The following is a 14728-nucleotide window of genomic DNA, read 5'->3' as shown; positions in this document are numbered from 1 at the left end:
GGTAGGGAGAAAGAAATCCAGGAAGCGTGGGATTGTGAAAGCAGAGGAAAGGTCTTGCTCCTTCCCCTAGAGCTTGAACTTGCTCAACAAACCATCAGTATCCAATAATCTGACATCAAACTGTACAACAGTAGAGGGGCTCTGGGTAGGTCTGGGCACTCATGGTCTAGTCCACGTTAGGATCCCTCTTCCAAAAGACAAGGTACTTTGTTTCTAGCTAGTCTCACAACTCCACAAACCACCTTGGACAATACCTTCCAAAAACCAAGAGTGATTTTCAGAGAAATGACTTAAGAAATATTTAGGAACAAACAGTTTTCCTAAACCGACATGCTGTCATCATAAATGCAACAAAGGCACAGCAAAGACAAACTTTTATGATATCATATGGGGCTGGCCTGTCAGAAGCTCCTAAAGCTCTTCATTCCAGATTGGGAACTTTGCTTTATCTAGCCCAACCAGAAGGTTCTCTGAGGTTGTTCTGATAGTCATTAGGGCTGTTCATAAATGTTTGGTTAGCTTGCTTTGGACACACGACAGGATTACATTTCTTTACCCAGTTGCTTTATATAATGCTTTACCTAATGAAATGGGAACAGAAGTTAAGTCTGGATTAAGAGCCAGTACCTGGTTTCCACTCTCCATTCCTGGCCTCAGCAAATAAGGAAGTGCATGTCAATAAAGAGCTTCCCTCAGTGTCCTTTATGAGCAGAGCTCCTATAATAACCTGTAGTTTACATGTATCATAGGCAAGAAATAAACTTTGTTGTCTTAAGACTCTGAGATGTTTGTTACTGTATCATAACCTAGCCCATCCTGACTGATATAGAGACACCCTTTCCAGAACAAAGTGACCTTAAGAGTTCATATGAGTTCCAAAGATTTTAGAACAAATTCTTTGCCAGGCAAGCTCAAACAAATAGGATCTGTCCTTTGTCTCCTGAGTCTCTGCAAGAGGAGACTATTACCAATCATAGTAATAGCTACTGTTTAGTAACTCTTAACCATGCAGCAGGGACTGTGCTAATAATCTTACAGCATACATGATTCTATTTTATCTAAAATTAACCCAATAAGGAAGTGGACATGAGCAAATCCACTTTAAAAATGAGAGAATTGAGGCCTAGAGAGGTTAAATAGACTGCCCAGGGTCACACAGCTGGTAGATGGCAGAACCAAGATTGGAACCCAGGTTGTCTGGCTCCAAAGTCCTACACGCGCACGAGTTCTCATTCTGCTAGAAGGTTCAGGGTTGGCCTACTGGTGTCCTGACTCACAGCTCAGTTCTTAAACCAACTTCATCTGAGTGTTTTATAGAGTGGGGTTTAAAACATATGCTTTTCAGACATGGGACGTGACTATTCTTAGCTACCAGGCTCTTACCTAAGCTGGCTGAAATGTATGTTACGTGTTTGTGCTTTTCAAAAACAATTTTTTAACGTTTATTTATTTATTATTGAGAGCTGGAGAGAAAAAGAGCATGAGCAGGGGTGGGGCAGAGAGTGGGGGAGACACAGAATCTGAAGCAGGCTCTAGGCTCTGAGTTGTCAGCGCAGAGCCCAATGGAGGGCTTGAACCCACGAACTGTGAGATCATGACCTGAGCCAAAGTGGGATGCTCAACCAACTGAGCCACCCAGGTGCCCCTGTGTTTGTGCTTTAGAATCAGATAGATCTGAATTCAAACTGGGGTTCTACCAGGTACTAGATTCGCTTAAGCTCTTGCTGTGCATCAGTTTCCCCATCTGAACAATGGGGGTAATAATCCTTCCTGGCTTATGGGGCTGCCCTTGTTTTTCTGTTTGTTCTCAGATGCCCTCTCCATCCTTCCCTGCTCTACTTTATGTCTGGGAGAGGAGTGGACCCTGCAATCTCATTCCTTAGGCTTCTCTGCAGCTTGCTTCAGCCAATAGGAGGGGCTTGCAGGTGGTGGGAGGGCAGAAAGAGGAGGAAGCCAGGGAGCGTGTCTCTCCGTTTTTCAGGTGGCTCCTCCAGCAGGGGCAGCTCTGTGGTTTTGGCTCCTCCTAGGCAGCCCCTCTTTCCTTGGTCTCAAATGTTGCTCTGGCTCCTGGTTCTGTTAATATCTTCCTTTGTTGTTCCAGCCCTAGGATGGTGTCTGCTGTTGGAAATCTCTGGGCTGCCTCACAGTCCCCTTTTGTTCTTTCAGCTTTTTCAAGACCTTTCTAAGAAGGATTCTGTATGAAAGTCCCACTTCCAGTGGTCTGGCCCGAGCTATTTTCTAGATTGTGCCATGGCTGATTTAGAGGATTGTTTGAGATAACGCCCGTGAAGTATTTAGAACAGGGCTTGGCACATAAAAAGTGCTCAAACAAAGGTAGCTTACAAAATGTGCTCACTTTCCTCTTACGGACATACTCTGTGGCCAGTTTGCCCCAGGCAGGTGCCTGCCTGCATGATAGCCTCTGAGTCATGCCCCGTCCTCCTTCTTCCAGGCTGGCCAGGTCTGTGGACCTGGGCTTCTGTTTTGATTCATCCTACTCTAATTTTTACAGAATAAAGGGCATGTGAATTCCTCCATGACATTTTTGACTCATGTCACAGTGTTGTTTTTAATTTTCAAAACTTCTTACTGTGGCTAAGAAAGCACTGCTTCATCTTGGGATAAAGGAGGCTTGGCTTGCCAACACCTCCCTCTGCCCCATTCCCCCTTCCTCCACTGCAGCCCACAGCGCTCACTTGTGTCTGTCAACTCTGTCCTCCTGCAGGACTTTGGCACATGGAATTCTCCCTTCTTGGAAGGGTCTTTTCTGGGCTCCTTTCAGACAAGGTCCTTCGCACACCACAGCCTCGGGGTAGCTGCTCCCTCCTTAGAGGTCCTCCCTGACCACCTTCTCTACTGCTGCTCACTGCTGTCGACCTCTGTGACAGAGGCTGTTTGGATCTTCATTGTACTTTCCACGACTTGTCTCTGTCCCAACATGCCACACACCATTAGACTTTTAACCCCACAAGGGCAGGACCTATGTGTGACATCCCCATATCTTCATCTTGTATCCTCAGTGACTAGGAAAGACTGTCTTAAAGGCACTCTTGGTCAGTATGTCACAAAAGAAAAGATGCTGAAATAATCTCATGTCAAGGGTTCGTAGAAGTCCAACAGTGATGATTTTTGGGGTCTTCCTCCTCTCCCTTACCCAGGCACTTATGCAGAAAGCTTGAAATCCAGTCTCCTTGACCACTGCTCCCTGCCCAGGCCCCGCGTAGTGTGTGGACCTCCATCCCCTTCACAACACGCTCGGCCACTGGGATCTTCACTGAGGCTCCCAAGACTCTACATTCAGCCCTCTCAGTCTTCCTGGGGTGACTCTCCTTCTGCAGACCGGCCGCCTCCAAGGCCCTCCATGAAGCAATCTCAGACGGAATCCAGAACCAGTATCCTCAACACCTAACCCCTCCTCAGCGCCGTGCTGGTCCCCAACCCATTCTCAGACAACCTCTTCTCACACAATCCAGTTTATTTCCACAGGAAAAACAAAGGGCCCATTCAGGTTTTGTTTTCTTGGTGGCCAACCCAATCATTAGTTACTGGGTTTTTTTGTTGTTGTTGTTGTTGTGTTGTTGTTGTTTTTTTTTTTTTTTTTTTTTTGGCTTTCAGCAACAAAAAGGCTGCTAATTGCAATTACTTAGCCTCCCTTAAGGGCTTGGGGAATCCAGGGTCTTCAACCAAAGAGCCTGGCTACACTCCTGGGAGAAGGGGAAAAATACCTTTCATTTCTTAAGAATGAACTGACAAATTGTAAAAAAGGAAAAAAAAGGTGACTTGTAAGCTCTTTCTTAATTAGCCTGCCTGATCCAGTGCCCCAGATCCCTTCTGGAGCCGGTGCCCTGCCCTGAGGCATAGCTCATGGCTGAAACAAAGTCTGGATCCCCACCTAGTTCCTTCTGGCCTTCCTTCTTGGGGGTAGGGGGCTGGGGGTGGGGCTGGGTAGCCCCTTGGGGGTAGGGGGCTGGGTAGCTGTCAGGTAGCCCATCCTGTAGGAGATGCCAGGACAGATCTTCCAGAAGCCTGACGGCCTCCTGCTTGGGCCATTTGAAGTTTGTGGCTTAATTTACTACTAAAGCAGTTTTTAGACGAGTTGAACTCCTTATTCTGCCACAAATGTGGTAAACTTGAGTCAGAGGGGTTCCATTCTCTTCTGGTCTAGGATTCTTTCTACATGTCTGGCTCTGAGGTCACTTCCATTGCTACAAGCCCTCACAAGATAGACTGGCAGGGACTTTTTTTTTTTTTTTTTAATTTTTATTATTTTTTAATTTAAATCCAAGTTAGTTAACATATAGTGTAATAATGATTTCACGAATAGAATTTAGTGATTCATCCCTTACATACATCACCCAGTGCTCATCCCAAGTCTCCTTCTTAATGCCCCTTCCCCGTTTGGCCCATCCCCCCACCCAACACCCAGCCAGCAACCTTCAGTTTGTTCTCTGCATTTAAGAGGGTCTTATGGTTTGTTTCCCTCTCTGTTTTTATATTAATTTTGCTTCCCTTCCCTTATGTTCATCTGTTTTGTATCTTAAATTGGCAGGGACTATTTCTTAACTCTTTCTCTCTCCCCCCACCCCCATATATTTGAGTCATTATAGTGGCTAGAATTGTGCTCAAAATTAAATATGAGCCAGACACTCATTTGCTTGTGAGTAACAGAAAGTAAGATTATAGTGGTTTAAACAGATAGAGATTTAACAAAATGCAGAGGTATGTGATTGGTGGCATTGGGTTTGGACATCAAGTTACGGAACAAACGGGGGGAAAAAGTGAAAAAGAAGCCGTGCCAGCTCCCTGTTCCCTTTTACTAAGAAAGAAAATCTTCTCTGGAAATCCTCGAATTTGACTTTCTCTTAGGTCTCATTGCCCAGAACTGGGTCACATGACCATCTTGGCTGTAATGGATAGCTGGACTATGTATGTCAGAGCATGCCTTTATTTTATCTTATTTTTGAAATACATCTATTTGGGGAAAAGAATTCTAGATTGGGTTTTTCTTTGAGTACTTAAAAGATGCTACTTTCCTGACTTGTTTGCAAACTTCTGTTGAGACATCTGCTGTCATTTTATCTTTGTCTCTTTACATAGATATACATCTTTTTTTTAATTAAAAAAATTTTTTTTACATTTATTTATGTTTGAGAGACAGAGCACAAGTGGGGGAGGGGCAGAGAGAGAATGAGACATAGAATCTGAAGCAGGTTCCAGGCTCTGCGCTGTCAGCACAGAGCCCGATGCAGGACCTGAACCAACAAACCGTGAGATCATGACCTGAGCCCAAGTTGGACGCCTAACCGACTGCGCCCCTTAATTTTTAAAATATTTATTTATTTTTGAGAGAGAGAGAGAGAGAGAGACAGAGAGAGACAGAGAGAGACAGAGAGAAAGGGAGACACAGAATCTGAAGCAGGCTCCAGGCTCTGAGCTGTCAGCCCAGAGTCCGACGCAAGGCTCAAACCCACGAACCATGCGATCATGACCTGAGCTGAAGTCGAAAGGTCAACACACTGAGCCACCCAGGCGTCCCTTTTTTTCCACTCTTTTAAGATTTTCACTTCAGCACTGGTTTTAAGCAATTTAATGGTGATATTCCTTAGTATAGTTTTCTATGTATTTCTACTTAGAGCTTGTTGAGCTTCTGGGATTTGTGAGTTGATAGTTTTTACCAAAATTGGGAAGTTTCTAGACACTATGTCTTGGAATTTTTTTTTCTGCCTGTGCTGACTCCTCCTCACTCTCATATTTGCTTCAGGGATTCCACCTGCATGTATGTTAAGCTCATGGATACTCTGCTTATATTTTCAGTCTTTTTATTCCCTCTGTATTTCATTTGAGATAGTTTTTATTGCAGTGTTTTCAGGTTCTTTAACTTTTGTGTTTTTTTCTTATATTTTCAGTCTTTTTATTCCCTCTGTATTTCATTTGGGATAGTTTTTATTGCAATGTTTTCAGGTTCTTTAACTTTTGTTTTTTTTTTTCAGTAATATTTAATCTGAAAGAAATGTAGAGCTGTGTGTGTTGAAAATCTCAGACAACGTTCTTTTAATTTCTAGGCGTTTGCTTTGGGTCTTTTAAAAAGATTCCATGTCTCTACTTCTTTTGGCCACATAGAATACAGATCTAATTATTTTTTTTAAATTTTTTATTTATTTTTGAGACAGAGAGAGAGAGCATGAGCAGGGGAGGGGCAGAGAGAGAGGGAGACAGAATCAGAAGCAGGCTCCAGGCTCTAGCTGTCAGCACAGAGCCCGAGGTGGGCTCGAACTCACGGAGTGTGAGATCATGACCTGAGATGAAGTCAGACGTTTAACCGACTGAGCCACCCAGTTGCCCCTCGAATTGTTTTCTTTTTTTTTAATTTTTTTTTCAACATTTATTTATTTTTGGGACAGAGAGAGACAGAGCATGAACGGGGGAGGGGCAGAGAGAGAGGGAGACACAGAATCGGAAGCAGGCTCCAGGCTCCGAGCCATCAGCCCAGAGCCTGACGCGGGGCTCGAACTCACGGACCACGAGATCGTGACCTGGCTGAAGTTGGACGCTTAACCGACTGCGCCACCCAGGCGCCCCTCTCGAATTGTTTTCTAATGTCCTAGTTTACTGAGTCTGTAATCTCTGTCATTTCTGTGATTCTTTCAATTGATTCATTTTTCTCCGTATATGGACCATTTTTTCCCACTTTTTTTTTGTATGCCTGATCATTTTCAGTTGGTTGCCAGACACTGTGAACTGGGTGCTGGATTTTTCTGATTTCCTTCAGAAAAGGAATTTCATTTCCTTTTCTGATTTCCAAGTACTGTTGGGCCTTGTTCTGGGACACTGTTCTTGGAATCGGTTTGATCCTTTTGGGGCTAGTATTTAACATTTGTTAGGTAGGACCAGAACAGCAATTACCCTAAGGTTATTTTTACTCCACTCCCAAGGCAAGACCTAGTGAGTCATAAATTATGAGGTTTCTGATCTGGGTGCCAGGATCAGGTCCTGTTCCTGGTCCTGTATGATCGCTGGGTACCTTTCCACTCTGACTTGTGGGAACAGAACCAATTCCCTGCCCCATGCAACCTTTGGTGATTGTTCGCTCTCTCTGTCTAGGTGGCTCTTTCCCTGGCCTTGGTTAGTTTCCTCCCATTCACGTGCTAATCAGCTGAAGACTGGAGCAGGACCTGTAGGTCTTCACAGCTCCTCCTAACACGTGTAGTTCTCTTCTCTCTAGGTTTCTACTCCCAGCTCCAGCTGTTTGGGCTTCCCTGGTCTCCCGATTCTATCTCCTCAACTCAGGGAGTCTGTCTAGCTTTTTCTGGATCCCCCTCTCTGCACTGCTGTCTGGCACCTGCCTTAGTAAGCAGAGTGCTCACCTTATTTGTCTGCTCTCTCTTATGGTCTGCCCTGCCCTGCCCTGCTGCCTATTTTATTTCTTTAGTTGTTTTAGTAGAAGAGTAAATACAGTCAATGTTGTTCCATCTTAGCTGCCTTAGCTGCTGGATTACTATAAATTATTGTTGTTCTGTTGATAAAACAGATTGCTGAGGTTGTCAGCTGTTTCTGAAACAACTCTCCTTACGTAACCTGAAACACCTTGCATTGCAATCCACATCTCCTGCAAGTACAGTTCATCCTTGTGCAATGGATGTTACAGAAGAGTAACTACAAATAAACTCTGTGAAAGAGAATGTAATTTTCCCCTCTGGCTTCCATTTCCATTCCTGTAATGCTCTCTCTCTTTCATTTCACATTACTTTTTCTTTAGCTGTGACTTCAAACCCTGAGACGTTCCTCTGTTTTCTTTTTTTCTTTTTCTTTTTGGTCAGGGACCAGAAATCTACACACAAAATGTCATGATGTTTTGGGATTTGAATTCATGGTATTCTAGTCAACATAGCCTTTGAAGACTTAGGTGTGTGCTTGGAGTTAAGGTGTGTGTGGGTTTGAATAAAGACAGGAATTTGGACTTCAAGCAGCTCAATCTTTTTTTTTTTTTTTTCTTGCATCGCCACTCCTACAGTTTTGGATTGTTTTAAAAGAAGGACTCCCCTGAATTCTGAGATGAATTTAGAAATAGAAGCAGAAAGTTCAAGAAAAGGAACTCTTGTTTTTCTTCTTGTTCCTCAGCTTCAAGAGTAGCTATTGAGGGTTTACCATAAAGGAGTGCTGTTTTTACTGAGACCCAGAAAAGTCAGACATTGACGATGAGTTCCTACTCTTGTGGAAGAATGACACAAATTGATAAAGATCCAGAATGTGGCACCTGGGTAAATCTGTGAGCTTTCACAGAAGGGTGTGATTACTGAGGGCTGGAGAAGTTAGGGAAGGCTTGGGGACCTAGTTCAGGAAAGAATGATAGAATTTAGAAAAGAGTGGTGTGGGCACAATTAAGACTACGGGAGCCCGTGTTTTGACTAGGGACAACCAGAGAGGTTGCTGTGGGAGCTCCTCTTGGCGACTGCGGGGAAAGTCTGGCTATTGGAGGCCTATCTGTTGGAGGCCTACGTGCCAGGCTCCGGCATGTGGACTGTGGAGAGCTCTGGATGGTTTTTGATGGGGGGACGCGGAGGGCATGTTTCGATAGAAGTGGGGGTTAACGTTCATAGAGGAGATGAGGACTGGCAGCAGAGGTGTGAGACCACGGACTCTGCTCCGTCTTAATCACCTTCATATTCCCATCTGCCAGTTCAAACAATGTTTGTTGTTAAGGTGGGGGTAAAACGTTATCTTTTGCCTTCCGAATTGCTAATGTTCTTGATAACCACTGGCCTTGTCAATGGCATGACAAATATTGTGAAAGAACTTCCTTGTGACCCCAAGTTATTTTGTTTGAAGGGTGAGAGGTAGGCAGATTTGGACTCGGGCTCTTTTAAGCCTTATTTATTTTTCTTTCAACTCATTTTCTTCCATTGTAAGGAAAAGGCACTCGGCCACCGTTAACAGACATTACACAACAGGGCCGCTCCCGATCCGCAGCTCCCCCAACCCTGACAATTTCTGCAGTCTTACAAATTTCCTAACCCCACACACACGCACAAGTGAACCAAACCGCCCAGGCGAACACTCCCCAAAGAGCGAGGCGGGGGTACAGACCTCCAGATGGGCAGAGTTGACACAATGGAGCCTCAGGCGCACGTGCAGCAACGCGCAGGCGCGCGCACACGTGACTCTGCGCCGAGGCAGAGTAACCTTCCGATTAGGCGCTCGCGCTCCGTTATTGGCCCCACCGGCCCCCTTGTGTGCGCACGTTCTATTGCGATCCGAACGCGGAGCCCGGGCGCCGCCCCCCTCCTCCCCCCCCCGCCCACGTCTGAGGTCGGCCCACTCCCTCCGGCTCCGCTCACTCGCGGGCGCCGCCTGCGTCATCGGGACGCGACGTTGCAGCAGCACCGGCGGAGACTTGAAGTGCCGGCAGCTGCAGCAGCCGCAGCCGAAGCCGGCGCAGCTGCCGGGTGCGGACCGCGAGGGCGAGAGCGGCTGCGGGAGGCTGCTCGGGCCCGGAGCGCCGCGCCAAGGGCGTCGTCGCCCTCTCCGCTGGACCCGGCGCGACGCCGGCAGGTTGTTCTTATCCCCCGAGCTCCGGGGTTCCTCCTGAGAAGTGGGCCCGGCTCGTGCTGGGTGGGGGGTCGGGATGGTTCTCTCCCTGGGAGACCGGGCCGCGGTGTGGGCTCCGCTGGAGGAGGGAAGTTCCCGTGGACTGAGTAGCCTACGCACCTCATTGCCTTTGAGGCTGCTGGGGTGCTCTGCAAGCAGCTGGTGCTGAGAACAGTCCGATGGCACAAGACCATTGATTGGTCTGAGCGTGGCACCGTGTGTCAGACGCTGGGTTAGGCACTTTATAGGTACAATCCAGCCCTCCCAGCAACCCCCAGGAGGTAGGATCTAGCATTATGCCCATTTTCCAGATGGGGAAACCCAGGCATAGAAGTTAACCAACTTGTTCAAAGTCACACAGATGGTCAGCAGTGGGTGGTTTGAATTCGTGTATGTTTGGCTTCCGAGGTGAGCCTCCTCCGATCGCTGTTCTTACAAAACCCAGAGTTGGTTCCCCTCAGCCCATAGTCTGGCGCCTCCAGATTTTGATTTAGTTAGGGACCTCGGATCAACGCTGTAGGGAGGGAGGAGCGAAGCCGTGACTTCCTATTGGCAATCTGCTCTCTCTTCTTCCACTCCTCCAGCTCTGGGGCCACCAGGGACTTTTTCTCGGGCCGCAGCGGGGCTCCCCATGTTTTAGCTACATTCTGCATGGGAAACTGATAGCTGATTTATTTTACAATCGTGAAGAGCTTTCATGCCAGGTGTATTGCTTTCCTATTTTCTCCTGGCCTGTTAGGTTAGGTTGATGCCATGTTAAATTGTTAAGGATGTGCTATATAATGGTTGTGCCGAGGACAGTAGTTGCCGCAGCAAACCCGTATGGGGATTATAACGAAATCAGAATATACGCTCCAAATAAGTTACCCTGGACGTGACCTTTCAGAATTTTAAAGGAATAATTTAAGGCCAGGTGAGAAATAGACAAAAGCTGAAGCAATTTGAGAATTAGGGAGTTTTTATATTTTAGGTTAATCTCTGTTTTCTTTAGCAGTGCACCGTTAGTGAACATTTTCCCTTAGGGTATGAAAAGACATCGAAAAGGGTGAAAGCTTTTAAGTCCGATATTTCAAGATGGTGTGGTTTTGATTTAAAGCTTTGTAGATGTATTAAAAGTGCAAATGCCATTGCATTTAAGACATCACGAGAAAATTGAGAGCTCAATTCAGTTTAAGTGGGGAACTTTAGAGGCGCTCTCTCTAAAGGTTCTTGCCTTTACCCATGCTTCCATTGCATAGTATGTATGACCAAAAATTACCAGCACATAATTAAGGAAAATTACCTATTTGTGTGCATACATGTAACTTATATTTAATCAAATAAACACATGGCCTCCATTCTCCCAGGAACTGTTCAGTTATTAATGCAAATAAAATAATTCTTCGTCACCTACCTGAAATAAGCTATTATTTACGTTGCCCTTTCATGGCTGTTTTATTCAAGAAGTCTAAAGATGCAGATGTTGATTTAAAAAAAAAAAAAAATAAGAACAGTCTACCGGAGATGTTGTTGAGTTTAAACACATCAAACACTGTTTTTACACATCAACTAAACATGGTGGAAGCCCATCAGAGGTCATTTGACATCGTATGATGGAACAAAATAACGTCAAGGTCAGAATTTTGAGTTTTGGTGTCTACTGTCTGGCTTATTAATTTAAATGGTGTATATATCTTTTTTTTTTTTTTTTTTTTTTATAGCACATGATCTGGGAGTTACCCCTTGTGACATGGATGAATCTGCACTGACCCTTGGCACAATAGATGTTTCTTACCTGCCAAATTCATCAGAATACAGTGTTGGTCGATGTAAGCATGCAAACGAGGAATGGGTAAGTTGAATAGGGGTTAAAAACATTCAAAGATGTTCATTTTAATGTTGTTTATGAAGGTGGAGAACTGGAAACGACATAATATCGAGTAGAGGTTAATATCTAAAGAAACTGCCTCCAGCTGTTAGAAGGTATGCCTATGAGACCTCATATTTAAAAATTCTTATGGTTTTATGTTAATTGGGAAGAGACAGTTGGGTAGGATATTTAAGCACAGTGATTATGTTAAAAAGCAAAATACTTTGCCTAGAAAAAAAAAACCTAGGAGTTGTTTTGGATGGTGTACTTTCTGTATCTGTTTTCCATAATGTAATAAGTATGAATTTTGTAATGGAAATAAAGGGTTTTTTTTTTTCTTCTAAATGGGAAATAAATTTTAGTATGAATCTCAATTCAAAGGATATGCATTTTCTTGTATTGTGTTCACCCCCCCCCCCCCATTTTGACATAACATGGCTTGTTTAAAATATTTCTTGAGCACTCTGCTTTATATAAAAATGATATCAGAGTTTTGGGGGGGGGGTTCTGCTAATTTTTGAGAATGTTTTGTCTGGTATTTGAGCAACTAATGAACTCAATGAACAAAATGTTTAAAACAGGAGCAGAATTTGACCCTAACTGGACAGGTATAATTTAAATTCCAGCCAGGATAAAGGAATGTTACATAAGTTTACCTTGTTTTTTAATTTAAAATATTTCAAGTTGTATGTAACAACTTGCTTACTATGTAAGACTTTGTAGTGCTTTTGTGGGCATCTGTGATTGAAGAGGAATAAGATTAACTGTTCCCTGTATGGATCCAGGAGCCTGATTTTATTTACCTGCTACTGTCATGGGCTGTTTAATCTTGCCTTTGAACCTCTGAGTGTGCAGACGTCCTTGCTAGCCATTATCATTCTTCAGTGTTCAATTTTTGCTTATGTTCCAAGTTTTGTTCCAAGTGTTGATGATGGAGGGGAGTACCATGAAGGAAAATTACACTGAGGAACTTATACTACCAAAAGAAATCGAAGTACTAAGTTTCTCTTCTGAAATATCTTAGTTTTAGAGAGAAAGTGGACAAGTATAGTTTTCTGGCCATTCAGACACTTTTTCCCCTTAACGTTTATTAGGGTGAGTGTGGTTTCAGACCTACTGTCTTCAGATCTGCAACCTTAAAATGGAAAGAAAGCCTAATGAGCCGGAAAAGGCCATTTGTTGGAAGATGTTGTTATTCCTGTACTCCCCAGAGCTGGGTAAGAGTGTTACTGCTTGTTGACCTTTAATAAACAGAGTGAAATTCCAACTTTGTGTGAATCTTATTACTGGGTAGTCTTAATGGACTTAATTTGTTTTAAGAACTTAGGCGCATGTTTATAAACCAAATTATTGCAAGTAATGACGTTGACTCAATTTGTCTTTCCATTCATTTATTCAGTAAATATTGGTTAAACAGTTGATGCTAAGTGATAATTTGGTTGTTTTAGTTTAGTATGACTTTAGGGGAAGAGTAGATCTTACTTTTAGATAACTAAGAGTTGGTGGGAACCTTCATGTAACTTCTACATGTTGAACTTTTAACTCAATGTTCAACTTCTAGCAAGATGAGCAAGGGGTAGCAGGAGAGAGTTTTAAAGCTTCAAAACTATGGCTTTGCCCTACTCTCCTTTTGGTAAGTTTCTGTTGGGGGAGGGTGAGTAGGGATGGAGGGTGTCTGTTGACTATGATAGTGAAGGATGGTTACTAAATGTTAGGATGAAGATTTAATTTATTTTTTTGAGAGAGAGCGCAAGCACGTGGGGGAGGGGCAGAGGGAAAGGCAGAGAGAGAATCCCAAGCAGGCTCCATACCCAGGTCAGAGCCCCCCTTGGAGCTCCATCTAATCACCATGAGATCATGACCTGACCCGAAATCAAGTGTAAGATACTTAACTAGGGCCAGTTGCCTCCCAGGTGAGGGCCACCCAGGTGCCTCAAGGATGAATATTTTAAATAGAGTGTATATGGGCTTGTTGTTTGTATCTTGGTGAAACAGACACAAGTCATGTAAAATCATCCATATTACAGTGTAGTATTTGAAAAGTCACTCGAATGAGTGGTCAGCCTCTGTTGGCAGTTTGCTAGAGGGATGAGTTAGCACAGGAATTTAGAATCTAATGTGGCTGTGTTCTCCGGCAGTAGAGTTGCCTTTTAAAAGGTATGCCTGGACGTTCAGCTCTCTCTGGGATGGGCCAGTTATCAGGACAGAAATTCTGCCATCTAAGTGCCTGTCATTTATAGAGATTGCTTGTAATCTGCGTAAATATCTAGCTGTACTGCGTGAATGTTCTATTCTGGGTTGGCTTGGCAGGAAGTAGAATTCTGAGTCTGGTATAAAGGGATTTACTAACTTGGAAAAGATTTGTGTGGGACCCAAGCAGTTTATGTTAAATATTCAGGTCTGCTCAAGAATGTCTTAATCATAAATATTGTTCCTTTTAGAACAGAAGTGCTAGGTTGGTAGAATGGAACGGTCATGATAATTTGCGGTCCGGGAGTATGGCCAGTTCAGGTTAATAGGCCAGTAGGAATACAAATTTAAATAGATGATCATGTGGCTTTCTTTTTAGACCTGGCATCTTATCTAATTCTAATTTCAAATGCTTAAAAGATCAAAATAATACCTTGACTCTAATGTGTTCTTAAGTCAGAAGAGAATATAGGAAATTACTTGGTGGTGGTGATAGGAGTGGTTTGGGGTAGGAATAGGTCAGTAGTATAGTATATAATTGATTTTTGCTTAAATACAGTTCCTGTTGGAGCTGAACTTGATCTTTGATGTTCTTCCATGGCATGTTTATTTAAAATGATTTTTAAAATACTTACTAGAGAACGTGAGTAGGGGAGGGGCAGAGAGAGGAGGAGAGAGAGGGAGAGAGAAAATCCCAAGCAGGCTCCATACCTTCAGCGCAGAGCCTGACATGGGACTCAATCCCGTGACCAGTGAGATCATGACCCGAGCTGAAATCCCAAGTCGGATGTTCAACCAACTGAGCCACCCAGGTGTCCCTATTTAAAATAATTTTAAATAATATTTTTATAATTTTTTTTTGATATTTGCTACCCTTTCTCTGATACCGTTTTCCTGATCTCTAAAGAGATTCACTTAAATATTTTTATATCTTTTATTGAAGGTACATTATGCTTTCCCAACATTTATCTGTGGAAAGCTTACCTTTTTGTCCACACTGATAAAGCTATAGACTTTCTCTTTTGAGCAGAACTCTCTCTGAATTATCCCTTAAGGTTTCCTGTAAAGAGAGTCCCCTTCAGCCATACATTTTCTTTTTTAAAA

General features: G+C 43.7%; 1 protein-coding gene across 5 annotated transcripts in view; it reads left to right on the top strand.

The window, feature by feature from the left end:
• Positions 1-14728, top strand: part of GPAM (glycerol-3-phosphate acyltransferase, mitochondrial) — a 63677-nt gene that overhangs the window by 17268 nt on the left and 31681 nt on the right. For 2 of the 5 annotated variants that reach the window (XM_040486429.1, XM_040486426.1), the window contains exons 2-3: positions 11286-11416; positions 12529-12651. In XM_040486429.1, the coding sequence (XP_040342363.1) occupies positions 11315-11416; positions 12529-12651 (225 nt within the window). In that variant the 5' untranslated portion in view covers positions 11286-11314. Of the gene's footprint in view, positions 1-9371; positions 9550-10473; positions 10499-11028; positions 11199-11285; positions 11417-12528; positions 12652-14728 lie in introns of those variants that run through there. The other 3 variants (XM_040486428.1, XM_040486427.1, XM_040486431.1) reach the window with 3 other exon arrangements.

Source organism: Herpailurus yagouaroundi, unplaced genomic scaffold (assembly GCF_014898765.1).
Source record: "Herpailurus yagouaroundi ecotype Mexico unplaced genomic scaffold, PumYag 163, whole genome shotgun sequence".
NCBI classification, from domain to species: Eukaryota; Metazoa; Chordata; class Mammalia; order Carnivora; family Felidae; genus Herpailurus; species Herpailurus yagouaroundi.
Note: the sequence above shows the minus strand (reverse complement) of the source record. Positions and strands in the feature narration are given on the sequence as shown.